A 27,567-nucleotide genomic window follows, 5' to 3' on the forward strand; every position below is an offset into this window, starting at 1 on the left:
CTCCTCGACTTTAGCACAGAGCCTCGTCCTCCTGCCGACGCCCACCAAACCCACCAAAGCCAGCGCTGCGACCGCCCCAAGACTGCAGACTCCAACATCTTTGGCCCGCGCGGGGCGGGGCCTTCCTTCGGGGCGTGGTCATCAAATTGAATTTCCCCAATGGGGTACGATGGTGGGTGGTACCCAACCGAGGATTGGCTGGTGCGGCGGGGCGGGGCGGGGCCAGCGGGACGGCTGGCGCGGCTGGACGGGCGGCTCTACAGAGAGTCCAGGGGACGGTTGCTGAGCGGGCCTGGGACACCGGGTCGCGGCTCCTCCCGCCTGCCCGTCTCTAATCCATCTGCCGGGTCCCGAACAAGCTAACCCGAGCCCGCGCCAGACGGGTGGGCTGGACTGAGAGGTGGGTGTGCTGACCTCGGAGGGCGGGGGTCCTGGTGCCACCCCGACGGGTTCCGGGGGGTGGAACCCGGATATCTGGACAGGGGTTCTGGAACTGCCAGACCTGGGAACCTCCACCTATCTACGGGAGCTCTAAGCCATGACATAAAGTTCTGAGACCCTGGGAGAGGATGCCCACGGACCGCCAAGAGGCTCCACGCCCCCCAGGGATGCCAGTCTGTGGGGCAGATACCCTGGGGAAGCTCCCACAGACCCCTGAGGTCCCTCACAATGTCCAGCGACCCCAGACTGTGTGACAGGAAGCCATGGGACTGGAGAGGGGAATCTCTGAGGAAGATTCCCAGCCACTTACAGTCCCCTGGGTGTCCTAGATTAGGCACTAGTGACCCCTGCGCCTCAGAAGAAAAGACATGGGAGAAGCAGAGTATCCACAGATCCCAAGGCTGGTGACCACTGAGCTACAGTCTTGAGGGGGTTTACCCCAGGCAAAGTAGGTAGATAAGAGACAAGGACCCTAACAGACAGGTTGGGAGACTGATACCCATCTGAGCCCACCAGGATGGGAGAAGCAGGCAGTGACTTGAACAGGCAGGGTCCCACATACCCCAACTGTATGGTTTAGTAGCCCCCCAGACCCATTCACCGGATGGGGTGACTTGCCAAGTGACTATTCTGAAGAGGGGGAAGGGATGATTGAGGGATGAATCAACAGGAGTTGTGTGAGCGAGTGTGTGGGGGGAGTGATCCTAGGGCCATTTCAGTCATCATACCTCTACTACTACAGTGTGTCAGGCCAGGGCACTCAAATTCCGGAAAGACATTAGGGCTACAGGAGGAAGGAGAGAGCTGCACTGGGAGGCTGGGCCAGGATTTAGGGATCCACTTTGACAGGCAGTGAGGGGGCAAGAGGGAGTGTCCTGGGCCCTTGGGGACACTTTGGAAGGAGACTTCAGAAACCAGAGGTGACCAAGATTTTAATTAAATCCCTCCCTGCCCTCTGAGTCTTTGGGTTCCTCCTTCCCCTGTGACAAATCCCTGGCCCTCTCTGATCTTCTCGGTTTGCCTGAAAGCCAGAGGTTGGGCGGGTCAGCTTCTGAAGGCCTTTCCAGCTGGGGAATTGAATTTTAAGTGTGTGAATTGCCAGGAGGCTCTGGATGCCTGGAAACCTGGCTTCATGCGGTCAGGACAGTTAGCATGAGGAGGGCAAGGACCAGAGGTGTGGAGAGGGGTGTGTGCCGAGGGCTGGCTCCAAGAATTGGAAGACGCAGCATACCTCCTATACCTGGGGGAATGAGAGTGGTGGTGGTAGCAAAGACTTGGATATGGGCTCAGCCCACAGCCAGAGGCTGAGCTTTTGGAGTGGGTGGGGGCTGGGTAGGCCCTGGGGATGGGTGGGTGGAGCAGGAAACCGTGGAGACTGGCATGCACCCCCTGGTGGTGAGCACGGCTTGGGTGGGCCTTGCTGGACCCTGGCTTCTCAGTCCAGGTTTCTGCCTCGTTGTTTGAGGCTTAGACAGGTTGAGAGCCCAGCCCAGACCACACAACAGACTGGCAGCCCAGTTGGCAAGGCTGGAACCAGGGACCCCTACTCTGGTTTAGTGCGTTTTCCAGCAAGCCACCCTAGGGCAGAGGGCAACTCGCAGCCAGGAGCCACATTACAGGATGGGACAGCAAGAATGGGATGCTCATGTGTTAGAGAGGGAAACTAAGGCATAGAGCCCAAATGCCTGTGGTTTCTAGGTCTGATTCATGTCTGTCCCTTGCAGAATCCTCTGAGCTGGTGACAGGTGCTACAGGCACTGGGGACGGACAGAGCTAGGGGCCCGAGAGATGGCGGACGAGGCCTTAGCTGGGCTGGATGAGGGAGCCCTTCGGAAGCTGGTAAGTGATCCCATCATCCCACTGTGGGGACAGGAAAGCCATGCCAGAGAGGCAGGGCCAATCCGGGCTACCTTTCAGTTGGCAGGAAGAGGTGATGGGGAGGGGCTGGGGGAACAGGAGTAAGCCGCTTCCATGTGGCTGAAGCAGAGGCCTCTGTGGCATGTGCTTGTCCATGCCAGGTGCTGAAGCCTGGTGCCTCCCAGCCCCCCACTGCCACCACCTGTTTAAATAGTAACTGCTGGTGACGCGCCCATGTGCAGCCGCAGGTGTGGGCAGGCTAAATCTGCCTCTCCCAAGCAACAGCCTGGCCAGTGCCCACCCCCGGAAGCTGGCCCAATGATAATGGTAGCAGCAATGATTAATAATGCCAGGGCATGGCGGGGGCAGGCTGGGTACTGGTACACCATCTCACAGAATGGTCACAACAGCTCTGAATGCCAGGACCCTGTGACTCAGGTGAAATCATCTGCCTAAGGGCACCCATCTAGGAAGAAACTGCACCAAGATTCAAACCCCAGAGGGGACCTTAGGGGACTAAGAATCTTGGGAAAGTCAAGGCTGGAAGAGCCCATAAGAGAAAGACAGGCTTTGTGGGCCTTTGTGGGTTCTGTGACTTCTAGTCTGTCATTTTTCTGCTCTGAGTCTCAGTTCCTTTACCTATAAGGTGTGGGGGTGATGTGGGGAAACACAAAATCTAGGTCCTAGGATTAGCATTGGGACGGAGTGAAGCATGGGCCTAGATCTTGGGGTGGTGGGAGGATGAGGCCACTCCATCCCCTTTCCCCTGCTGCTTCCTGAGTGCCCTATCTGTCCCCAAGCACAGAAAGGCTATAGGGCAACACAGCGGGACAGGGATGTGCCCACCAGCAAGACCAGGCAGCAGCTGACCTGGAGGAGGGGCCAGAGCTCCATCCCAAAGCCCCTGACCCTTGTCCAGGGGGGTGAATTAAAGATTTACCTTCCCTGGAAGATAAGTGACCTATCCTACCCCAATTCCGTTTTCATGGAGGCAGAGGCTGGAGCCAGCCAGCCTAGCCCAGCCACTGTGCGGTGCCCAGCAGCTGCCATGACCTCTCTAAGGCACGTGGCCTGTGTGTTCTCTGGGTGTCTGCGACCTCCCCTCAGGAAGTCCCAGTCCTAAGGGGGGACAGCAGAGGCAGAGCGTTCCAAGCAGAGGGAAAGCCAGGCCAGGTCCCCAAGGACCCCCATCTCCAGGCGTCCACCCTCAGCCTCAGGGTTCTCCAGCCGCCACCCCCCACTCTCATGCGACCTTTGGGCGCTGGAAAGGGATTTCAGAGAAGAGAATCAGCTGGAGCGGCAACTGAAGTCAGCACATCCCCGTCCCACGCCCCCTCTTTGGGAAAGGGCACATGAGACACAGCCCCTGCCCCGAGACCGCAGTGCCTCCCGAGGTCCCTCCCACCCCGAGACCGGCTCCTCCAGCACCGGGCCCCCGCCGTGGCTGCGCCCGGGCACTGCCGAGGGTCCCGCCCCGCGCGCCGGCCCGGCCCCCACCGGCCTCGTGGCAGGGACCGGGGCGTCCCGACAGGCTCCTCCCCGCGGGGCCGGGCCTTATAAGGGCAAGCTGGGCCGCGCCGCCCGCCTGGAAGCCCGGCGGCGTCGGGCGGACTCGGGGACGCGGCGGTCGCTTCCGGCCCGGCTCCCGCACGTTCCTGAGCACTGGGCGGGGGGCCACGTGCCTCTCCACCACGACCCTCCGCTTCTGTCCTGGGTTCGAGTTCAGGCTCCGACACTCACTAGCTAGGCGACCTGGGGAAGCCGCTTAAGTTCTGGGAACCTCGGTTTCCTCCGTGTAGACCCAGACATTAAAGAAGGCGGTAGCGGGATCTTCCTGTCTGGCTGCCCCCTAAGCTCTTAGCGCAGGGCCGTGGGGGACAGGCGGGGAGGGTGCCCTGCGGGGGCGGGCCGCTCCGGAGCCTGCGGGCCCTCGGCGCCACCTGGCGAGGCCTTGCTCTGCCGCTGGCGTGTCACCGGTGGACGAGTGGGGGCGCTGGGACTGAGAGAACGCCTAGAGAGTCACCTCTGTCGTGCTGGCGGGGAGACTAAGGCCCAGAGAGACGTCGGGGCCTGCCTGACGTCCCCAGCAGGGAGGGCAGAATGTACCCAGAGGCCCGGCCCCCCGGGAGGAGGAAGCACCCTCTTTCCTCCCGGGAGAATTTCACTGGGCAGTTTAGGAAACCGCCCCATCCTCTTCCCCTTCCCCCTCGGTGGACAATGGCGCTTTGTACTTCCTTCCCTCCCTCCCACAGCCCCCTCCTTACACAGCAGGGACACTGTGGTCCAACCTTTGCCTCCAGGCCCACGGGGAAGGGTCATGCCAGAGGGTGACCAGTGGAATGAGGTTGTCGGCCCCCAGCCTTGCCCCGCCCACTTGAGGGGGATCAGAGGGCGGTTCCCATTTTCCAGATGGGGGACCCTGAAGCTCCCAGAGGTGGCCAAGTTCTTGATGTCAGGCTTTTTTCAGGGACACGGACCTCACCTCTGGAGCCCAGATCATTGGGAATGGGGACCCAGGAGACAAAGGGCTAGTCATTGCACCTCTGGGCCTCTTTACCCTCTGCGCAGGAGGGGCTGGACCAGCAGTCCCCTCTGGCCCCCAATCTCCAAATGTACCACAGGGGACTCTGGGCCTGAGGACAGGACTTCAGGTTGGGGAGGTGAGCCTCCTTCTCCGTTTCTCTGCTGTAATAGGTTCCCTTAGGCCTCAACCCATCTCTAGTCCAGGTTAGTGGGGTCCCCAACACAGTGTCAGGGTCCTCAAGGTCCCCACCATGATAAACAGACCCCAGTAGCAGAGCTAGCTTCAGTCTAGGGCAGGCCCTGCAGTCAGAGAGACCTGGGTTCAGGTCATTTGACCGTGAGCAAATAATTTCTCCTCCTTGAGCCTCAGTTTCCTCATCTGTCAAACGGTAATAATAAAGTAGGGGTTTTGTGAGGTTAGGACAAGTGGGGGCGCTTGGCACAGGTTCTGATGCACAGTTTCTCAAAAATGTTACTCATGCCTCTGGGTGTCCTGTCCCTTCCATCTGCCCTGTCCTCTCTCTCCCTCCTGACTGGCTAGAACTAAGTGGGGGGAGGTGCTCATTGTGTCTGCACTGATGTAGGGAGGACCCCTAGTCACTGCTCCTATTCCCACCCACTGCCCTGGGGCTGGAACCAGCTGGGGTTCCTGGCTCTAGTTTCAGGGGACCCTCCTATAGGTCCTCACGAATGTGGAGCCTGCAGGGCTCTGCCCCCAGGGTTCTCCCCACTCTCTTCAGCCTAGGACAAGTTGGCTCATGGCTAAATTGGGCCACCCTACCTCCCTACTGAAACCCATGGATCCCTACCCCTGCCACCTGGCTAGGCAAAAAGGAATGATTGGGGGGGTGCTAAAAAGGAAGGGGGCAGAGGGTTCTTTGGCCCTACCGTGAATGATTTGGGAGGTGGGGGCAGAGGAGATAACTCTGCCTGTACTCGCTCCCATCTGGCTATCAGACCCACACTGGAGGCTTATCTCTGCCACTGTCCTCCTGGAAGGCCCTGGGCCAGTCCTCTCTCCCTTGAGCTACAGAGGGTCCGTGGCAGGTGGCTCTGCTAAGTGGAGGTGTGGGGGAGGCAACAGGATTGGCTGACTCACCCCAGAGAAGGTGCTCTTTCCTGGATCTCATTAGACCAGCTGCCCCTAATTTCTCAGGGACTGAGGAGCTAAGGAGCTGGTGGGAGAACCTGTCACCCAGGGATGCCCTCTCTAGGACCCTGGGTGGTTCCTGATGCCAGCTGCCTTATCTGGCTGGGGGAATGGCCCTCCCATCCCAGGACCTGGCTCCTTCAATGGTGGCTGGGACTAGGCCAGGGGGAAAAAATAGCCCTCAGCCAGGCAAGAAGCTAGGACTCCTAAGCATCTGCCCCTACCTCAGTTTCCCCATTTGTGGGGAGGTAGCCAACCCCCAGGAGGGCTGTGTGCTTTGGGACTAAACCATGAGACTCTCCCTTACTCACAGGGTGGACTCCAGCTGCCTGAATCAATCACCCTTTGCTCTCCAGGGACTCACAGGGTCACTCCCTCCTCCTCCTGCAAGGGCTCCTTGGCTCTCGGAGGTTTGATGAAGGGCTCTGAGGGCCAGGAGTCGAGTTGCAGGAAGGAGTGCCTGGCCCGGCCCCTGGCACGGGTGGGCGGTTGCTGGCTGCCGACTCAGTCAGTGCTCTGTGACCCACAATGCACAGTGGGTTCCCCACGAGCCCTGACGCAGTGAGCTAGGTCTCCCTCTGGGATCCTGGGTGGGCAGGCAGGCACGTGAAGGGCTTGGGGCAGAGGGAGTGGAGACAGGCCACTTATTGTGCCCCAGGCAGAGCCGTGGGCAGCTGGTGCCAGCCCTCCGCCCCTAGTGGCTAAAATGACCTAGCCCTCTCCCCCGCCTGCCCTGCAGCTGGAGGTCACAGCAGATCTGGCAGAGCGGCGGCGCATCCGTTCGGCCATCCGGGAGCTGCAGCGGCAGGAGCTGGAGCGCGAGGAGGAGGCCCTGGCATCCAAGCGCTTCCGTGCAGAGCGGCAGGACAACAAGGAGAACTGGCTGCAGTGAGTGGCGGGGGTTGAACATGGGGGTGAGAGGGTGAGAGGCTCAGCTCATGTGTGCAGGCAGGTGTGAGCACAAGCGTGTCTGCTGACTGTGCACACAGCCGTATGTGCACGCTTTTGGAATACAGAGGGGTGTTTGTGGGCATGGACTATGTGCTGATCGTGGCATCTGGGCCATGCTGGTGTGGACAGCACGTCTGAGCATGTGGTATTGGTACCCACGACCATGGGCATGCATTATCAATGTGCAGTCAAAGCTCACGTCCATGGGCACGCGTGTATCAATGTGCACAAATCCTGCCCTTCTGCCAAGGTTCTGGGTACTCTGTTCTGGCCACTAGCCATATCTTCCACGACCTGGCCATGGCAACGGTGGTTACAGTCATGATGTCTCCGCAGCTCTCAGCAGCGGGAAGCCGAGCAGCGGGCTGCCCTGGCACGGCTGGCGGGGCGGCTGGAGTCCATAAGCGACGTGGAGGAGCTGACCACGCTGGTGAGGCCCAGGCCAGGGCAGGGGATGGGGGCAGGGCAAGTGAAGACCTGGTCCCCACAGCCCAACACCCGTGGCCTGCCTCTCACCCGCAGTTGCGAAGTGCCGGTGAGTATGAGGAACGCAAGCTGATCCGAGCCGCCATCCGCCGCGTCCGGGCTCAGGAGATTGAGGGTAGGTGCCCTGTCCTGGCCCTGTCTCTGCCCTGCCATATGCTGCCCACAGCACCTCCTGGCCCCTCGCCTGACACTTGCCCCCTCTCTTCCAGCTGCCACCTTGGCTGGGAGGTTGTGCAGTGGGCATACCAACAGTGGCTCAAGAGAGGACAGCAAGGGGCGGGCAGCACGTAGGCTGGAACGGTGTGAGGTAAGGGGCGTGGGCAGGGTGGGAGGGTGGCCCAGCGTCCTGTGCCCACAGATGCCCATGGCACAGACAGCACCTGTGTCTTTGCTTGACTGGTATTTAAATGTGAGGGGTACCCCTCAGCCTGTGTTTGGGGACACTGGGGCTCTATCTCAGGCTTCTGCCCACTCTTCTGGGCAACCCCCAGCCACATGTCCCCTACTCCAGACTTTTTCTGTACCCAGGCCTTCCCTAGCAAAGCCAGCCTGTCTACACTGCTCCCAAGTTCCTGTCCCTTTCCCATGACCGCTTTCTGGTACTTCTCCCACCTCCACTCCTACCTTCCACCCCCACCCCTGCCGTCCAGTCTCCACCCAGCTGCAGACGGATCTCCCGGAAATGCAAATCTGGCCCTGGTACCTCCCTTGCTTAAACCCATCCCAAGGCTGCCCCTCACCCTCCGGGCAGCCCACATCCTTACCTTGGCTTATGGGGCCTGCGTGTCAGCTGACTCATGGAGCACCGCCACAGAGCTGTCTCTGTTCTCCAGGGAGTGTGGGTGAGAGGTCAGGCCATGAAGTTCCCGAAGTGGCCAGCAGAGGCCGCTGGGTCCATGGTCCTGGGAAGACCCCACCCCCACTCCCTGATTGAGACACAGGGGTCAGGAACCTCCGCTCCGGGGGCTCGTATCTCCAGCAGGTCTCCTACCATCCCCAACTACTGACATTAGGACCCTGTCCTCTCGGAACTACCTTTGGCTAGGCAGTGCCAAGAGATTGGGAAGTTGGGATCAGAGACTGCCCCTAGAGTACCCGTGCCCATGCCTGTGCAGGTGTGCCCACAGGAAGCCATGCCCAGCCCCTCTGCTTTGCATGCCCCGCCCTGGGCACCTGCCAGCCTGGCCCTCAGTGGGTGGGGGCAGCACTCAAGACTTGGAGAGCCCTGGTTGCATCCTATGGGTTCCTTGCAGGTGCCAGAGCGAGAGGAACGGGAGCAGCAGGCAGACGTCCCAGAGTCAACCCCAACCCCTGAGGGCACCAGCCATGATGTGACCACAGTGACACTCCTGCTGCAGGCCCCGCCTGGGGGCACACCCGGCTCACCTGCCTCACCCAACAGTTCACCCGCCACTGCCTCTCCTGAGCCTCCCCTGGAGCCTGCCGAGGCCCATTGTCCTGCAGCTGAGGCTCCAGGCAGCCCTGAGCCACCCCCGAGCCCACCCAACGCCACCAGCCCTGAACCCCAGGAGTCTCCAGCACCCCCCAGCACTGAGAGGCAGGTGGTCAACAAGGTGAGTTTGGACGCGGGGCAGGGATGCCAGGCAGGTGAGCTGGGTCTGGGAGTCAGGCCCTGCCCATGCCATGTCTCCCCTGCAGCTCCTGTCTGGCCCCACAGAGCCCCCTGCTGCCCAGAGCCCCACCAGAGGCCCCTCTGACACCAAGAGAGCAGGTGAGGGTCCCAGCAGGGGTAGCAACAGGCATCTGCCTTCCCCTCCCCCAGCCTCCCTTTCCCTGCCTGGAGAATGGGCTTTTGTGCCTGGACAGCTCCAGCCTTCTCAGGTCCAGGCAGTCTCTGGCACTCTCCTCCTTTCTCCCCACCCCCTCCTCCACCCTGAAGGTGTCCCCGCCCCCAGCCAGGCCCACCCCCCCCACACCCATGGCCGGAGGCCTCCCTGCAGCCTTGAAAGGCAATGGGCCTCAGGCACATTCTTTTCCCCAATAAGGGAGTGCGCCCATCTCCCAGCAGGAGCCATGGGCAGCGCTGGCCAGGGGGGGTGTCTCCCATCCCCACCAGCAGAAGGATCTGGGCACCCTTCCTCCAGCCCAAGCCTAGCCCAAGCCCCCAGGAGTGTCCAGGTCATCCTGGGGTCAGTGCGGGAGGGGAAGGAGGTGCCCCTAGAAGAGATGCAGCTGCTTGGGAAGGAGGGGATGGGGAGACTAGGGAGGTTGGGTACAGGAAGGGGTTGGGGGCTAGGGAGGTGTGAAGGAGAAGAATGTGTGGGGTGGGCCCCCCCCAATCTACTCTCCTTTCTCTTCCTCCACATGGCCACCACCCCCTCCTAAACCTGCCAGACCTGGCTGGATCCCGACCCTGCCAGCGCTCCCTGTCTGTGCTCACTCCCCGCCAGCCAGCCCAGAACCGAGGTACTGCCTATTGTCACCACCCCCAACCTCTGAGCAGTCCCTTTCCCACCCAGCCACTGAGAGCCCTCCTGTCTCTTTTTCTAGAGTCCACTCCCCTGGCCAGTGGACCTTCCCCGTTCCAGCGGGCTGGCTCTGTGCGTGACCGCGTCCGCAAGTTCACATCAGATTCTCCTCTGCCTGCTGGGCTCCAGGACAGCCCACCTCGTGCCGCCCTCGGTTCCCTGACCCCCACAAGGCTCCTGGGTCCCTCCCTCGCCAGCACAACCCCTGCCTCCTCCTCCAGCGGCTCCTCCTCTCACAGTCCCAGTGACACCTCCTCCCGGTTCAGCAAGGAGCAACGAGGAACAGCCCGGCCCCTGGCCCAGCTTCAGAGCTGCCCCCGGGAGGACAGCCCCGGTGGGCGTGGCTTAGCTGCCAGGTCCCTTGAAAACGGAGCAGGGGGGGCCGTGGCCCGCTCAGAGGAGCCCAGTGCCCCGCTGGCTGTGGCCGTGGGCACCGCTGAGCCAGGGGGCAGTATGAAGACCACATTCACCATCGAGATCAAGGATGGCCGTGGCCAGTCCTCCACGGGCCGGGTGCTGCTGCCCACAGGCAACCAGAGGGCAGGTAGGCCTCCCCGCTGCCCCCTCACTGCTGGGCATGGGTGCCTGCACCCTCGGCTGCACGTGTAGGACAGGTGCTGCAGCCAGGGCTCAGGTATCTCCAAAGGGTGCACCGGGAATGAGGGGTGCCATCAGCCTTGGCTGGCACTGCCCTCAGCCCACCTGGTCCTGACAGCAGCCCTTCTCCCCACCCAGAACTGACACTGGGGCTGCGGGCACCCCCCACCCTCCTCAACACCAGCAGTGGGGGCAAGAACACCATCACCCATGTCAGCGGCCCTGGGACCCTGGCCCGGCTGGGCAGTGTCACTCACGTCAGCAGCTTCAGCCATGCCTCCCCTGGTGGCCGAGGAGGATGCAGCATTAAGGTGAGCCCCTCCTCACCCCACCAACCTCACCATCCGTCAACCTCACATAGACCCCTTAAGGGTGCAGGGCTAGCCGGGTTCCTCTGCTCTGCTCCTCCCCAGTGCACACACAGGGAAACTGAGGCTGCTCACAGTCCACAGCCAATTGGTGGCAGAGCTAAGGCCAGACCCTAGTGTATCAGCCACTAGATGTGTCAGACGCCACTTTATACTGGCCTTAAGTTTCCCACGTGCTGATGTCTGATCCTTATTCCAAAATGGGTTAGTTCATTCCTAATGAACAGATGGGAAAACTGAGGCTCAGAGAGGGTGGACGGGGCTTGCTCCCGTCTTCCTGTGGCAGCCCCAGTGCCCCTGCTCCTGCCCCACTCTGGACATCCGCCTTGAGGTGTAGAGCAGCTCAGTCTGCTCATCCAAGATCAGCCTGGCCCATTAGGAGATTGGAGATTAGCGATTAGCATCTGCGTCAACCTCCCCGCGGGGGTTGGGCAGAAGCATGGATGGGGGACAGACAGGCAGGGGGACACCAATCAGGTGAGGCAGCGGCCTAGCAGGTGCCACGGGAACTGAATACGCAGCACCCTTCCATTATTCATTCCCGAGCCCCGGACCCACCAGCTGCTTGCTCAGCCGGGGACAGGGATCCCAGCGGGCCACCCAGCTGCCCAGGTAATGCCCTCTATGCTGAACCAGGGATGGAATGGGACTTTGGCTGAGGTGGCGAGAGCCAGAGTTGGGCCTTCTTAAGGGTGACAGGGAGAGAGTGAGGACAAGCAAATGCCCTTCCTCCAACAAAGCAGGACCCACCTGCCCTCTGCCAAGGGGTCGTGGGGCGGGGGTACCTGCTGAGGCCCCTGACATGGGTGGGAGGTGCCACAGTGGGTCTGACATCAACAGCTTGCCTCAGTTTACCCATCTAGCACCAAGGGGGAACAGATGAGGTGCCTATAATGTACTTGCTCAAAGTCTGTGGCTGGATCTGAGCACCATGGCAGGCCAGAGAACATTGATCTCAGACATCTCAGAGCGAAACCGTTGCTACAGCAGATTGCTCAAAGTCGCCCCTCCCTGGGCCTCATCTCCCCCATCTGAAACAGCACGGTGTGAGGGCAGAGGAGTGCAGGCTCTGGAGTCTGGCAGACTGGATCTTTCTAGCTAATGTGTGCAGTGGCTCATATAGGCCCATTTCCTGTTCCCTGCCTCAGTTTCCCCACCTGTGAGGCATGGGGCACTGGTCTCAGTCATCCTTCAGAAGCCACGCAGTCTTGCTGTTCTGCGGGTCTGTGATCGCTGCAGGGCTAGTGCCAGGCCTGACGCTTGGGCAGGCCGCCCCTCCCCCACTGCCCCTTCCACAGTGGAGCCCAGAATAGGTTTCTATTTGGGCCACAGCTCCAGCTGGCTGGTGGTGGGCTGGGAGGCCGGCAGGGGCGGGGCAGGCCCGCTGCCCTTGCCTTCGCCCTCTGACCAGCTGCAAAGACTCAGACACTGGCAACCAGAGGCAGCAGCCCCTGCCACCATCCCACCGTTACCCCCTGTAGAGACCCCAGCAGCATCATGCCGGGGGTTCCAGGGCCTGGGCCTGAGCTGGCTGCAGCCCTTGAGGAGCATTTGGGCCGGGCATTGGAGGAGCTGCACGCAGTGGCTGAGGCAGGCCGTGCGGCAGTGACCCAGGCAGCCGAGGCAGCTGTGGCTGCCGTGGAGCCAGTGGCCCGGGCAGCCGAAGAGCTGCGGGCGGAGACGGCGGCACTGAGCCGGCGGCTGGACGCACTGGGCAGGCAGGTGGAGGTGCTGAGCCTACGGCTGGGGGTCCCACTCGTGCCCGACCTTGAGCCTGAGCTGGAGCCCAGCGAGCTGCTCCTGGCTGCTGCAGACCCCGAGGCCTTCTTCCAGGCAGCCGAGGATGCAGGGACCCCCGTAGCCCACCCGCCTGCCTTCAGCACCCGCCGCCGCTCCTCTGCTGGCACTGCCCGCAGCAGCAGTCTTGTAAGTCCCCCTGGGCTGTGGGAGGGGGTGGTTTCGAGCCAGGTTCTGCCTCTGCTGAGTGACCTTAAGTGTGTCACCACCTTCTCTGAGCCTCAGTTTACCTATCTGTACTACAGGGGACTGGGGTGCTCCCAGACTGAGGCAAGAAGGTGCCAGGCTTCAGCCCTGAGGCACGCGTGGCAGCTGCCCTGGCAGCCCCTGGCATGGCCCAGCCCCCAGTCCCAGCCCCACCCCCCCCACGCTGGCCAAGCCTCCCTGAAACAGCTGCCACCTCGGCTCTCCTTACCCTTGTAGCAGACAGAGAGGCTCTGCCAAGAGGGGAGGGGCTGTAATATTTGGGCTGGCGCCTTGTCTTCAAGGGGCTAGGGAGATGCCCTGGGAGGGGTGGGGGGCTAGGTTGAGACTGGACACCCCTTAGAGGATGGGCCCCAGCAGGGGTCGGTAGGGGCGGGTGGTACTGAAGACAGCTTCAGAGAGATCTTGGCTCAGGGCAGCCCCAGTCAGACACCTGGTCAGGAGCCTATGGGCCCTGGTCCAGCCCTCTTGGCAAGGGAGGTGGGGGGCATGTGCTGCCCAGGCACTGGCCCAGGAGGACCCAGGCCTCGGGAACTGGCAGGACAGAGCAGAGCCTGCCTGGGAGGGGGCTGGGAGAGAAGCAGCAGAAAGAACTTGCTTCAGAAGCTAGGCTACCTTCAGCTCAGACCCCAGACTGCATGGAACTTATAGAGGGACTGAGGGCAAGTCATTCAGCTGCCCTGAGCCTCAATCTTCCCTTCTGTTGAATGGGGACAGTAAAATCCCTTGTGCTTATACAGCCCTTATTACTGAATGGAAATCATCATTACTGCTACTGTTGATTATATTAATACAAGTCTGGGTACGTGGGAAGCCCTGCCACAGCCTCTCAACGTCTCTTCCCTGAGCCTGACACCAACATGGCCATGCTTGGGCAGGCTGGCAGACTGGCGGGCTAGTGGTTATTTTCAAGGCTGTGCCAGCAGCTGCAGGATCTGGTGCCCTGTCCACTGGGGACGTGGTGGGTTTCACCTATGCCCCTGCTTAAAGCCCGTGCCCTCTCCCCACCCCGCAGATGGAGCCAGAGCCCGCGGAGCCTCCCTCCGCCGCAGTGGAAGCGGCCAACGGCGCTGAGCAGACCCGGGCGGACAAAGCGCCAGGTGGGCGGAGCCCACTGAGCGCTGAGGAGCTGATGGCCATCGAGGATGAGGGAGTCCTGGACAAGATGGTATGGCCGGATCTGGTGGGCTGGGGATTGGCAGGGGCCAGGGACCAGCAGGCACCAGGTGGGCAATGACAAGGGTTCTATGTGCAGCTGGATCAGACCACGGACTTTGAAGAGCGGAAGCTCATCCGGGCCGCGCTGCGTGAGCTCCGACAGAGGAAGAGAGGTAGAGAGCCAGGGCCCTGCCCTAGATCCGGCTGCCATTCTCCAGCTGCTCCCCTCACTCTCCGGGTCCGTTCGTGGACACTCCAGCTCGAGAACTGCCCAGCCCAGCTTCTCTGGAAACCCAGCTGTTCCCTTGCCTCCTTCCCCTTGGAACCAGCTGCCCCCTTGCCTCGCTGCTTCTCTTCCCCTGGCCACCTTAGCCTCGGCCCCCACCCAGCTTCTCCTTTCCTGGACACAGCTACTTCCTCCCCCAGTTACCTCCTGCCTGGACACAGCTATTGTTTCCCTCAGATTCTAGATTCATTTGCTTCTCCAAATAGTCTCCATTACTCCTTCTGTGAATCTAGCTGCTTCCTCTGGGGCCCACTGCTGGCTACCCCAGGCTCCATCCCCACCCACCTTCTTTTCCTGTAGGCCCAGTTAACCCACTTCACCAGCTTCTCTCCCAGCTACTCCTTCCCTGGATCCAGTTGCTTCTCAGATCCCTCCGATCACTCCCTCCCTGAGTGTAGATATTCCTTCCTCTACCTGCTCTTCTCCCCCTCAGAGACCCATCTGATGATCTGCTCAGCTACTGCCCTCACCCAGCTTCTCCTTCCCTGGACTCAGCTACTCCCTCACTGGATCTAGATACTCCCTCCTGACTCAGCTACTCATTCCCATAGAAACTCCTTCCTGGGTCCAGATAGTCCTTTGTGTTCAGCTATTCCGTATTCCCTGGTTTCTGCCTGAGTCCATTGCCGCCTCCCACACCCCACTCCCTGCCAAGTTATGGCTGTCCCCTGACCCCCCGTGCTCCTAGAGAGGCCCTTGTCACCTGCGTCATTAGTGTTTCTAACAAGCCGCCCTCCGTCCCATCTTGTGTGCCCCTGTGCCTGTGCGTGTGTGCTGTGTGGGCATTGGGCGGCCTTTCTGCGCATGCGTGGGGCATCCCCGACCCAGACCAGCGGGACAAGGAGCGAGAACGGCGGCTGCAGGAGGCACGGGCCCGGCCAGGGGAGAGCCGTGGCAACACAGCCACCGAGACCACCACGCGGCACAGCCAGCGGGCGGCCGATGGCTCAGCTGTCAGCACCGTTACCAAGACCGAGCGGCTCGTCCACTCCAGTAAGGGGCCGAGCAGAGCTCAGGGGTCAGGGTGGCCACATGTCCTCCCCGTGACCCCGTATGCCTCTCACATCCTCTTTTCACCTCCTGCCCCTCCAGATGATGGCACCCGGACGGCCCGCACCACCACAGTGGAGTCGAGTTTCGTGAGGCGCTCAGAGAGTAAGGCTGCCCGGCGTCGACCTGTGCCCGCCTGCCGACCCCCTCGGGCTCTTCCTCGAGCTTTCTCTCCGTGTCTTCAACTGTGCTGTCCCTCTCTCTTCTCCGCCTGCGGCTATCACCGTCCCTCCACACAGCCTCCCACCCCCTCACCTGGCTCTCCTTGCCCTTTTTTGCAGATGGCAGTGGCAGTACCATGATGCAAACCAAGACCTTCTCCTCCTCCTCCTCCTCATCCAAGAAGATGGGCAGGTGAGCACGCACACCCACCCCCAGACCACAGAGGAGTCAGTGCCACAGGGGAGCTCACTGTGTACCCATTCTGCAGAGGGGTAGACTGAGATGCTGGGAGGTGATAGGCATATAGCTAGGGAGGGGCAAAGTGAGAGACCACTCCTGCTTGCTTGTGATCTCACTTAATCCCCAGCCACACCACGGGGAGGTGGATGCTTGGGGAGGCCAGAGACTTGCTTAAGGTCCCACAGCTCAGAGTGGCAGCTATAGCACTGAACCCGTAGAGAGGCCTGACTGCCACAATGAGCTGCCTGGTGGCACTGCCACTTGCCAATGTCTTCAAACCACGTCCTAGGTCACAGAGCACCTTTACTCCTTAGCCCCATAAGAGAGGGGTATACCCCATGTTCCAGAGGATGCTGGGGCTGGCAGAAAGCAAGGACAGGATGTGAATCCAGGCTGGGAACCAGAGGGGTCCAGGGACTCTGAGTCACAGAGACCTTGTTCAAGTTCAAGTTCTGTCCCTTACGTCCTCTGAAATCTTAGGCAAGTTATTGCTAGGGGCCTCAGTTTCCTCATCTTTAGTGGAAATGGTAAGAGTCCCTCCCTCCTTTTATGAAGTTTAAAATGACACACAGGAAAGGTTCAGCAGACATGAACTATTATTATTATTATTATTATTATTATTATTACCATTAACATTATTATGCTGGTCATTGTTTTTACTAGTTCATAGTGCCCAGAAGCTGAACTCACCTGTAACTTGATGGTACAATGAGGCTTCTCAGAAAACTCCCCATTGGGTGGGAGGAGGCCAAGCCTGATGAAAACCTTCCTGGCTTTCGAGCCTCTGGGTACTCTTCTGTAAAATGGGTGTGATGAGGAAGACTCCCTTGCTGGCTGGCATTAGGGGTAGTGCAGATACTGGCAAGTGGTGGCCAGGGCTGGGGAGTGTCCCTCCTCCACCGGCTTAAGAGTCACCTCCTCAACCCGTAGCATCTTCGACCGCGAGGACCAGGCCAGCCCGCGGCCCGGCAGCCTGGCGGCGCTGGAGAAGCACCAGGCGGAGAAGAAGAAAGAGCTGATGAAGGCGCAGAGTCTGCCAAAGACCTCAGCCTCTCAGGCACGCAAGGCCATGATCGAGAAGCTGGAGAAGGAGGGCGCCGCGGGGTGAGAGGCAGAGGGCGGGGGCTGGGCAGTGAGGGGCGGGGTTTGATGAGTGCAGGGGCGGGGCTTGATGGTGGGCAGGGCCATAGGGGGAAGAGGGCGGCTTGATCTGGGGTGGGAAGGGTCTGAAGGTCATGGAAGACTGAGACCCCCTGTAGTCCTGTGACCTGGTCCTCACCCACCCCCACAGCAGCCCTGGCGGACCCCGCACAGCCGTGCAGCGCTCCACCAGTTTCGGGGTCCCCAATGCCAACAGCATCAAGCAGATGTTGCTGGACTGGTGCCGAGCCAAGACGCGCGGCTACGAGGTGAGCCCTAGGACAACAGGTGGCCCAGAGACCTCCCCAGACCCCAGCTCAGCACCTCCTGCTTGGTAGAACTCCTTTCTAGTCCCCTGTACACTTCACAGCCACCGTGTGGCCTCGCAGGGAACATGGAAAGCCTTATTCTGGGATGAGGCTCAAAGAGGACACATGACATGCCCAAGATACCAGAACAAGTGATTAAGTGACAAGGCCTAATGAGGGCTCCCTGGGCGGTGGGCACAGTTCAAGGACAGATCCCACTCTTGGAATCCCCTCCTTGTTGCTTTGTGGGGGGCACGGGGTAAGTTTCTGTAAATGAGGGAAGGCATGATGGGGCATGACCGTGGCCATGCCTGGATGGCACTGGGCCTCTCGGTAGCTCTGACCCCCTAAATCTTAGATGTAGAAGTTGACAGACCGAGTTGGAGGAGGCTCGTGTCCTGACTGCTCACTCACTGTGCAGCCGTGAGCAGCTACAGGGCTTCTCTGTGCCCAGCTGCTGTAGGTCTGGAATGCCAAGGCACTGGGGATCGAGGGCATAGGGGAGCTGCCCCCCGGGGTCCTGACCAGTCCTTCTACCACCCATAGCACGTGGACATTCAGAACTTCTCCTCCAGCTGGAGTGATGGGATGGCCTTCTGTGCCCTGGTGCACAACTTCTTCCCTGAGGCCTTTGACTATGGGCAGCTTAGCCCTCAAAACCGGCGCCAGAACTTCGAGGTGGCCTTCTCGTCTGCTGAGTAAGTGTGGGCCCTAGCCCTGCTGATGTCGTTGGGCATCTAGGGCTGGGCATCGAGGCCAGGCCCTGTTGTCCTGAGACCCACTGGAGCCAGCCAGCCACACTGTCAGTCAGCAGCTGAGACCCCCCCTTCCCCAGAGAGTCCCTGTCCTTCTCCACCCCCGCCCACCCGATGCTGAGCGTGCCAGGTGCCCGCCGGAACGAAGGAGCCGCAGGCCCGCCCACCAACCTGGGCCAAGGCCCACCAGGTGGCCCTGTCCATATCCCCTCCATCTTCCCTCTGCCCCCTTCTCCCTCTCTCGCTCCCTTTCTCTGTCCTGCTCTCCTCCCACTATCACCAGAGCTTCCTGCTCCCACGGGATCCCGGCTGGAGATTCCAAAAGGAGGCTCCTGGCCCGGGCACCGTGCCCGCCCAGCCTATATAGGTGCTGCCAGAGGCTTATATAGGACATCAGCAAGCCCTCCACTTTGGAATCATTGCCCCATCTGCTCACCTCACCCTCAGCACCCTCCTCCATCTGTCTTTCCTCTCCCCTCCTCTTTCTGGTTCCCCCCAAATTTCTTCCTCCTCCTCCTCCTCCCCCCACCTCCTCTCACGCCTCCCTCACCTCCCCTCCCTGGGGCACAGCCCTCCTCTCCAACCTTGGCGCCAACGCCATTGCCCCCACCCCGCATTCCCGCTTGCCCCAAGAGTTCTCTGCACCTGTGACTGGTTTGGCCCCCACCCCTGTCTGCCTTGCACACCATTAGTGATGGGTAGTGAGCGGCACGTCCACAATGGGGAGGGGGCATGCGGGGGGGCTGGCAGATCGCAGCACTGGGAACGTAACTGAACTCATGTCTCTGTGTGTACGTGTGTGTCTCTCTTCTCCCCTCTCTCTTCTCTGCCTCTTCCCTTTCTTACCCGCCTGGGCCCTGGCCCCCCGCCCGCCTGCCCCTTCCCGGCCCCCTACCCTCCCCAGGACCCATGCGGACTGCCCGCAGCTCCTGGATACAGAGGACATGGTGCGGCTTCGAGAGCCTGACTGGAAGTGCGTGTACACGTACATCCAGGAGTTCTACCGCTGTCTGGTCCAGAAGGGGCTGGTAAAAACCAAAAAGTCCTAACCCCTGCTGGGGGCCCCACGGTGAGAAACGCCGCCTCTCCCACCTGCCCTGCTTCACCGGAATCTGCTCAGCAGGGCACACAGAGAGGGGCCCAGGAAGTGGGTGGGAGAAGCAGGGGAACCCTTAGAAAAGCCACAGGAATAAGACATGGTCCTGTCTCCTGGGCATTCAGGGCCTAGCAGGTGAAACCATTCTCAGTGGGTAGTGCTCACTCAGGTGAGCAGGACTGGAATGGGGAAGCCCACGGGAGGCACCTGACCCAGGCTGCAGGTCTGAGACTATCTGAAATAAATGCGGACTAAGCTGGGAGCTGAACAAGTTCAGGCTAAGGGAGGGAGAGGGAGTTCCAGGCAGAGGGATCAGACTATGCACAGGGCCGGGATGAGAGAGGTGGCGAGTGTGGCACACCCAGGAAGGGAAGGAACTTGAGCCTGGGTGTGAGGGAGGAGGAAGGGGCCGCAGGCAGGGGTTTGAACTTCCTCCTGAGGACAGCAGGAGTCATAAAATGTTTCCAAACAGAGGAAGGATGGATGTGGTCAGGTTAGCATTCCAGAACAATCCTTGGATGAGGCCTGCATGAGAGATGGGATGGACTAGATGGCTGGAACAAGCTTAAGAAATAGAGGGACACAGGCTGCCTGATAGATCTGGTTTGGGGAGGGACCAGGAGGGTCAGGAAGCCTTCCAGGTTTCCAGTTTGGAGACTGGAGAGTTGGTGGCACCATACTCTAAGGTGGGGAGATCAGGAGAGGGGCCAGTTCAACACGAAGATGTTTCTGGTTGGGGATTCCGGATCCCCAAGCCAGCCGTGGCATTTCCTCTCTGGTCACCTCAGCTCAGGGCCACAGTAGAGAATTCACATCCTGAACTAACAGCCCCATTACAGACAAGAGGCTCAGAGAGGGCGAGAGGTAGGCTCAGGGTTCCCCGGAGGTGGGTGGGGGTAGGTCAGAGCTGGGGCCTGAAACTGGGACTCCAGACTGCCCACTTAGTGGCTCTTTTCCTTGCCCCATCGCTGTTTTCCTACCCATTTTGTAGAGAGGACTAAAAATAGAGATCCAGAGGGAGCAAGGGGGTTGCCCAAAGTAGCATGAGTCACAGAGCTAGCTGGGGGTACACTCGGATGCCCCTCAGGCCTGGCGCCCTTGCAGAGAGCAGCCCACATGTGCACACATATATTCAGAGGAGCAGCGCAGGTGAGGGAAGGATGGGCTTGGTGCTGTCTCCAGGTCATATATGGACTTCGGAGCTGCCGGCCAGCAAGCTGGCCTGGAGGGAGAGGGGCCCAGCTGAGCCCTGATCCAGTTGGAAAGTGTGACTCAGCCATGTTGTTCAAGTTGCCTGGTGTTTGGCCTGTCACTGGGGCAGCCTGAGCCCTGAGTCCTGAGCCGTGAGCCCCAGTGTAAACAATGTCTTTATAAGGTCTCCAGGGAAGGCACCAGGGGTGGGAGGGAGCTCTAGGTTGGGGAGGGAGGCCGGGATCCCCGGGAAGATAGCCACAGCTAGAAGCTTCAGAGAGAGGCTGCCTCTGTACCATGCTACAGCTGGGAAACAAGCCCAGTACGGGGTAGGGATGACCCCAAGGACACATAGCACATCAGCAGCAGAGCCAGGAACCTCTCTGTGCTTCCAAGGTCTCAAATGAGGTAGGGAATGACTATCGGTTATAAAGAGGGGGAAACCGAGTCACAGAACAGGGCCTTATCTAGCATCCACAGCTGGCCAGGGGTAGAAGAACCTGGACTTAAACAGGTTTTCTGCTTCCCAGCCTCCATCTTGGAAGGAGTCCAGGTGAGCAGGGAGTAGGCCCAGCCCTACCACAGTACCAGGTTTGACCATGAAGGCCCAAGACAGGAGGTGGTCTTGGGCTCTCAGATGTCTTGGGAATAAGAGCGATCCTTGCCTGTATGCCTTCCCTGCCAAAGGAAACTCATTCGACAACATTGACTGAGCATTTACTAAGTGCCAGGCATGGCAGATGGGAGAGAGCAAACAGGGAGCCAGGAAGAGGTCGTGCTCTGGGATAGGAGGGGAAAAGGAACCAGAGAGCACGCGCCAGCTTTAGAGCTCTGGGGCTGTCAGTTGCTTAGTAGCAGCAACTCACTCACTCCAGAGTGGGGAAAGGGCTCCTGCAGTGGGGAAGAGGGGGCTCCAGGCTGGTACCAACGCCCAGGACTGGGAGTGTGGGTTCCATGAGGCCCAGCCCTGGACATACTAAGCTGTGAAGCTTGAAACAGCACCGCTGCTCCGTGACTCAGTTTCCCTATCTGTAAAGTGCAGCTAGCACTCTGAAGGATGGTCAGAGAGGTGGTCCCAGCCCTGAACACAGTATAGATGGTCTAGTTGGTATTGGCTGGGATCCTCATCTGCCTTCCCTGCTCTACTCAAGGCAGGTGATAAGGGTTAATGAACCCCCCTACCCCCACCCACACACACTTCCTGGCATCTCTCTCCAGCTGCAAAGCTGTGTGTCTCACCCCCCCACTTCCCCGAGGACGGGGTTCCTGGGCCCCTGGGCAGGAAGTACCAGGTCAGGCAGCTAGCAGATAATCATCAGGGGACCAGAGGGTCACTGGGGGCCATGGAGAAATATTTACCAATGGGGAAGCCCCTCTGGCTGCAACAGCCCGGCTGAGAGGCCTGTACCAACTGGAGTGTGCCAGTGAGAGTGAGCAGAAGGCGGCCCTCCAGGGAGAACTGATGGGGGGACCTGGTACCAGGCCTTCCCCAGGGCTGGGGGAAAGGCAGATCCAGCACCTGCCTGATTGCAGTGGGCCCTCTTCTCCCCCATCTCCACCTCCACCTGCCTAGCTATGCTCCCCGACAGGGGTGCTCTGGGCTTGGGTGGGTGCGGCCAAGGGCTTCCTGCCTTCCTAGAAGGCTTTTCCTCCAATGGATGAAGAATCTGGAATTTATGAAAGACCCGCAGGCTACGGCAATGAAAAGACCTTGGGGTAAAGGGGCGCCGCGAGAGGCGGAGCCAGCGCTGACAACCACCCCCGTGCCCCCTCCCCGCAGGATGCTAGTGGACTGCGTGCCCCTGGTGGAGGTGGAGGACATGATGATCATGGGCAAGAAGCCCGACCCCAAGTGCGTCTTCACCTATGTGCAGTCGCTCTACAACCACCTGCGGCGCCACGAACTGCGCCTGCGCGGCAAGAATGTCTAGCCTCCCCGCCCGCACGGCCCGCCCGCGGCAAGCTGCCGCCCCCACCCTCGGGCACCGTCCCTCCTTGTGCGCCTGCCCACCGCCGCCCTGTCTGTCGCGACACCCTGCCCCGCACACGCAGCGTTTTGATAAATTATTGGTTTTCAATGATCCTGACTCCTTTCTGCCTCTGGGGGGAGGAAGGATTTGGATAAAAGGCAGCTCGCAGTGTCTCCAACGCCAGCAGCCAGGCACTTGGGGATGCGAGGTCCCCCGGGGGCATTTGGGAGACTCCTATTCCCACCGCTCACCCCACTCGCCCGCAGCAAGGAAGGAGTCGAGTCTCAGTCAAGGCAGAAGGGATTTAGTGGAGCTGGGGCTGGAAGCAAGCGGGTTGAGGGGAACCGCCCCAATTCCATTCCTGCAGGCTCGGGGACGGGCGTCGGCCCTCAGCAAGGGAGGTACTCCCGGGATGCTGAGCGCTTCATTCTGTCTCCGGGACTCAGGCAGGGTGGTCCTAGCTCCGCCGCGTCCCCAGACCTACAGGTCCGCGCGGTCCGAAGCTCCCTCGGGGGACCTGGCGGGCGCCCACAGGTACTCCGGGGGCACTTGCGCGTCGGGCGCCGCCTTGCGGTAGAAGCCGAGCTCCTGCACCAGCGCGTTGATCTCTTCGCGGGTCATTTCGCTGAGCGGGATGCGCTGAGCCGGAGGAGGGGCGGGGTCAGCGCGCCGGGCCCCGCCTCTCTCCCCGCCCTAGCCCCGCCCCCCGTCCACCGCCCTCGGCCTTACCTCCAGTTCTTCATAGCGGCGGCCCAGCAGCACGAGCTCGGGGTCGGCCCCAGGGAGGTGTTTCATCACCAGGTTGTGGCTGGAGGTGGTGTTAAGGCGGGTAGCGCTGCGCTCATGTGGACAGTACTGCCTCGTTTGCTGGGCGCTCACTCGGCACCCGGGTGGGGCGGGATCTCCATTTACAGGTGAGAAAATTAGAGTTCGAACAAGTAAAGGGCCCTCCTCTCTGTGCCAGTCATCACTAGTCAAGCCCTCTTGCCTACCTAACATGGAGACCACCTCAGAGTCCCCTGGGCAGTCACTACCAATCAATTCCACTTATCAGTCGGAAACCATTTGCCATCTCTGTCTGTGCAGCTGAGCGGAAGGAGATCCCCCCTGGTGCCCTCCCATTTCCCCTTCCTGAGAACAGGAGAAGGATACTAGAATGGAATGTCCTGGGTGACGAAAGCCTTCACCTGGGGAGGAACCAGAGCGTTAGATATCATGGTCCCAACTCCCTCCCAGCCCCAGATACAGACAGGACACTGAAGCCCAGTGAGGTCCCACAGCAAGTCAGGTGCAGGCTCCTGACTGCCAGCCCAGGGATCCTCCCCCTTCCCTAATAATCGGGACCACGTGTCCCACTCCCCAAGAGGCTCAGGGGGGACACAGCTGGGGACCCATTCCTTCAAACTCACCTCCTTCAGGCGGTTCAGCTGTCATCCCCCACAGGTCTGGAGGGGGACAAAATGGGATAGGTCAGGAGTCCTTCACATCTACCCCAACTACACCCTCAAAGCCATTTCATCCTCATCCCTGAATTGGGTCAGGCTGTGAGTTATCCCTGGACAGCAATGCCCAAGGTGTGTAGGAGATGGAAGTCCCTTGTGGGCAGAAGGGGAACTCTGTACAGGTGGAGAAACTCAGGCCTAGAGACACCAGGGGAACGGAGTAAGGCCAGAGATTACAGGGTGCTTTCCTGCCTTGGGGCTCTTGCCTGAACATTCTGGTGACTGTTGACTCACTCCCAATGCCCAGGAGAAATGATCACCCTGCTCCTCTCAGGCAGTAGAGACCTGGGCCTGGCCTTTGACCCCTGAAATCTCAAGATGGAGGCAGACCAGAAGGAAACAGCTCGGAACGGCCCTGGGGGCCCCCATTAGAGACACCTGCCATCTGGTCCTTACCCCATTGCAGGCAGAGCTGGCCCTGCCTGCCATCTGCTGTCCAGCACCAGAGACCATCTGGTTGCTTCCCTGAAATGTCAGGATGGGAGGGCACCTCCTTGCATTCCCTGAGAGGAGGCCACCTCCCAAGCAGGAGTCCAGACCCCAAGATCACCCATTCCAGGTCTCCTTCATCCTCTCCCCTTTTGTCAGACAGAAAACTAAGGCTGAGGGCCTGTTGTGGTAGCTCATGTCAGTAATCCTGGCACTGTGGGAAGCTGAGGTGGGAGGATCGCTTGAGGTCAGGAGTTCAGAAAACTAAGGCTCAGAGAGGGGCTGTGATGGTCAAAGTCACAGAGCAAGCCAAGGACTCCAGAATGGAATTTCCTGGCAGTGGGGGAGGATGGGGAGCTCCTACCCAGTAGACGTTGATAACCTAGTTACCGCCTTGGTTCCCTCTCCGAGTTACCCCCTTCTCTGGCTCCTGCATGATGAGGGGAGACACCCAAAAGTCTTCTCTCCCCAGGAGAAGGAAGAGAGACTCTCTGGAGCTCCAAGGCCTAGAACTGGGGTGGGGGAGGAATTCCAGGAAAACACGGAGTGATTTGGGGATGGGAAGTTGGGTTCTAAGGGGCAGGGTTGGGAAAGTCATAGGCCAGGACAAGAGATAGGAGACGAGGCCAATGTGTTTGGGGACCCGCTGTCCCACCGGGAGCTGGGGAAGGGTTCCGAGTTCCAGGCCGCAAGGTCGGGTGTCTCAGGCTTCCACGGTGGGTGCTGGGGCAATCTGAGGCTGGGGAGTGGGGAGGATGATTCTGGTGCCAGAGGGAAAGGGGGGAGATGGGGATTGGAGTGGTTCTGAGGCCGGAGCGGGCGGTGGTCCCACGGCTATGGGGTCACCGCCCTGGAAGCCGGGCGCACTCACCTCTACCCGAGCCCGGGCCAAGCCTTGCAGACGGTTCCAGTCCGGCCGGTAAGTGGTGGCGGCTGTAGCCGAGGCCACAAGCGCCGCGAGAAGCAGCAGCAGCGGCGGCGGAGGCAACAGGAGGCTCATCGAACCAGCCGAAGAAGATGCGCAAACCGGGGGGGGAACCTCCGGGTCGCTGCGCCACGTCTGGGCCCGCAGGCTGGCCCCGCCCCCGCCAGAGGCCCCGCCCCCAGCGCGGTCTCCGTCCCGGGCTCGCGTGGTTCCCTCCCGCCAGCTCCGGGCGGGGTCCCAGCTCCTCTCCGGCGCTCGGGCCTTCACTGCCCCAGTGCAGGGAGGGCCCACGCTCCTTCCGCCCATCGAGAGTGTGGACACTCCCGCAGGATGCGGCCGGACAGCGCCACCTGTCGCCGGCAGGGCGTGCAGGCGGGACGCTGACGGACACGGGAGTTTCTGGGCCAGACCCTCCACTTTTAAGATAGGGAAAGTGAGGCCGGGGAATCATGGTTTGTGGCTTTTTATTTTGGGGGACGAAATTCCAATGAAGGTTTCGATTCTCCATAGCGCACATTGTGGTGATGCAGTATGACCTGCCCTGTCGCGGGTGGCAGGATACAGGGGTTCATGCTCATAAGGCTCGTTAGAACAGTACCTGGCGCAGTGTTAGCTTGCACTCGCAGTTCCTTCCTTACCTCGTGAAGGTCCTGTGAACTCCGTTTTGCAGGTTAGGAAACAGGCTCAGAAAGGTGAAATGATTAAGTTGTGCCTCCGGGATTTGAACCCAAGATGTACCTGCGCTCATCTCACCACAGCAAAGATGACCATCTCAGGATGCCACGCCCCCTCTTCATGAGCCCTGGGCAGACACGGCAAGTCCATCACTGTGCTCTTTCCCGCTGAATCTGGACACTCTTTCTCAACATTGAGCCAAGACTGCATTATGACTGTCGTGGCTCCTAGGAATTTTTGCCTTCCTGGGCCTCTTCCTTTATTTAAAATATGTATTAAAAATTGGGCCGAGATCGGTGGCTCATGCCTATAATCCTACCACTTTGGGAGGCCGAAGTAGGAGGATTGCTTGAGGCCAGGAGTTCAAGACCAGCCTGAGCAAGAGCAAGACCGCATCTCTACTAAAAATAAAAATAAAAAAATAGCTGGGTGTCATGGCGCACCTGTAGTCCTTGGGAGGCAGGAGGATCACTTGAGCCCAGGAGTTTGAGGTTGCAGTGAGCTATGACGATGCCTTTGCACTGTAGCCCAGGAGACAAAGTGAGACCCTGTCTCAAAAAAAAAAAAAGATTTTACAACTGCTTTTGTAAAAAGATGAATATAAATCAGGCTGGGTTCATTATCATATTATTATTATGTTTTCCTTCCAATTTTAAAAGATATTAAGATTAAAACATTTTCATGGACCCTTAAAAGTATTACGACCCCTAGACACAGAGCCTACTGTGCCTAATGGAGAAATCAGGTCTGCATTGAGTCCTTTGCTTGCAGCCTGCTACCCCTTCACTTCTTTTTTTTTTTTTTTTTTTTTTTTTTGAGACAGAATCTCACTCTGTTGCCTGGGCTAGAGTGAGTGCCGTGGCGTCAGCCTAGCTCACAGCAACCTCGAACTCCTGGGATCAAGTGATCCTTCTGCTTCAGCCTCCCGAGTAGCTGGGACTACAGGCACGCACCACCATGCCCGGCTAATTTTTTTTTGTATATATTTTAGTTGTCCAGCTAATTTCTATTTTTAGTAGAGACGGGGGTCTCCCTCTTGCTCAGGCTGGTCTTGAACTCCTGAGCTCAAATGATCCACCTACCTCGGCCTCCCAGAGTGCTAGGATTACAGGCATGAGCCACTGCACCCGGCCTCCCCTCCACTTCTTAATTATAAAGATATAAAAATAACAGTCCAGGCCAGTGGCTCAGGCCTGTTGTCCTAGAACTCTAGGAGGCCGAGGTGGGAGGATTGCTTGAGCTCAGGAGTTTGAGACCAGCCTGAGCAAGAGCAAGACCCCATCTCTACTAAAAAAAAAAAAAAGAAAAGAAAAAAAAAAAAGAAAGGAAGAATTAGCTGGGTGACTAACAATAGAAAAAAAATTAGCTGGGTGTGGTGGCACGGGACTGTAGCCCCAGCTACTTGGGAGGCAGAGGCAAGAGGATTGCTTGAGCCCAGGAGTGTGAGATTGCTTTGAGCTAGGCTGATGCCACAGCACTCTAGCCCAAGCAACAGAGTGAGACGCTGTCTCAAAAAAAAAAAAAGATAAAAATAACAGGCTTAGAGCTGTTATTTAATATTCATTTTGTATAAACACATTTTCTATAAACACATTAATGTGATTGGTCCCGTCTAGACTGTTGACACCATAGGCTATCTCTAATACTCTATTTACTGCTGTGGAAATTTGAATTCATGCAAGCTTTCTGAAGGGCAATTGACTCAATAAATCAAAAATCAAAACCCTAAAAACATTTGTTTGACCAGTAATCCCATGTCTCAGAATTTGCCCCAAAGTAATCATCAGAGAGGGGACCAATTGTTAGGTCAGGGTTGT

The 27,567-nt window shown here is 59.4% G+C and overlaps 2 protein-coding genes across 6 annotated transcripts; one reads left to right on the forward strand and one right to left on the reverse strand.

The window, feature by feature from the left end:
• The first annotated feature begins 244 nt into the window (after positions 1-244).
• On the forward strand, positions 245-22,330 carry SMTN (smoothelin). 5 transcript variants are annotated; one of them, XM_045534492.1, is made up of 20 exons: positions 245-400; positions 2,166-2,280; positions 6,711-6,859; positions 7,259-7,352; positions 7,445-7,523; positions 7,618-7,715; positions 8,662-8,982; positions 9,068-9,140; positions 9,764-9,835; positions 9,920-10,441; positions 10,633-10,805; positions 13,879-14,031; positions 14,119-14,194; positions 15,136-15,300; positions 15,400-15,462; positions 15,639-15,711; positions 16,690-16,863; positions 17,051-17,168; positions 17,754-17,905; positions 22,030-22,330. In XM_045534492.1, the coding sequence occupies exons 2-20, from the start codon at positions 2,230-2,232 to the stop codon at positions 22,178-22,180; spliced, it is 2,757 nt and encodes a 918-aa protein (XP_045390448.1). In that variant the 5' UTR covers positions 245-400; positions 2,166-2,229; the 3' UTR covers positions 22,181-22,330. The 5 variants fall into 5 exon arrangements, with proteins under 5 accessions (XP_045390448.1, XP_045390449.1, XP_045390450.1 ...); XM_045534493.1 differs by lacking the exon at positions 22,030-22,330 and adding an exon at positions 18,867-19,031; XM_045534497.1 differs by lacking the exon at positions 245-400 and adding an exon at positions 12,696-12,788 and having other exon boundaries at positions 2,207-2,280.
• A 177-nt stretch (positions 22,331-22,507) lies between these two features.
• SELENOM (selenoprotein M) lies at positions 22,508-25,253 on the reverse strand. The gene is made up of 5 exons (XM_045534498.1): positions 25,022-25,253; positions 23,629-23,664; positions 23,372-23,406; positions 22,949-23,027; positions 22,508-22,858 (listed from the first exon to the last, which is right to left on the reverse strand). Exons 1-5 carry the CDS (start codon positions 25,148-25,150, stop codon positions 22,700-22,702), a joined length of 438 nt encoding a protein of 145 aa, XP_045390454.1. The 5' UTR covers positions 25,151-25,253; the 3' UTR covers positions 22,508-22,699.
• Positions 25,254-27,567: the final 2,314 nt, after the last annotated feature.

Source organism: Lemur catta, chromosome 21, assembly GCF_020740605.2.
Source record: "Lemur catta isolate mLemCat1 chromosome 21, mLemCat1.pri, whole genome shotgun sequence".
In the NCBI taxonomy this organism is placed as follows: Eukaryota; Metazoa; Chordata; class Mammalia; order Primates; family Lemuridae; genus Lemur; species Lemur catta.

Coding starts and splice junctions, on each gene's coding strand:
- SMTN (XM_045534497.1), top strand. CDS start 2,230: ATGGCGGACGAGGCCTTAGCTGGGCTGGATGAGGGAGCCCTTCGGAAG. Junction 9,836..9,919: donor CCAGCCAGCCCAGAACCGAG/GTACTGCCTATT, acceptor CTCTTTTTCTAG/AGTCCACTCCCCTGGCCAGT. Junction 14,032..14,118: donor AGGGAGTCCTGGACAAGATG/GTATGGCCGGAT, acceptor TTCTATGTGCAG/CTGGATCAGACCACGGACTT.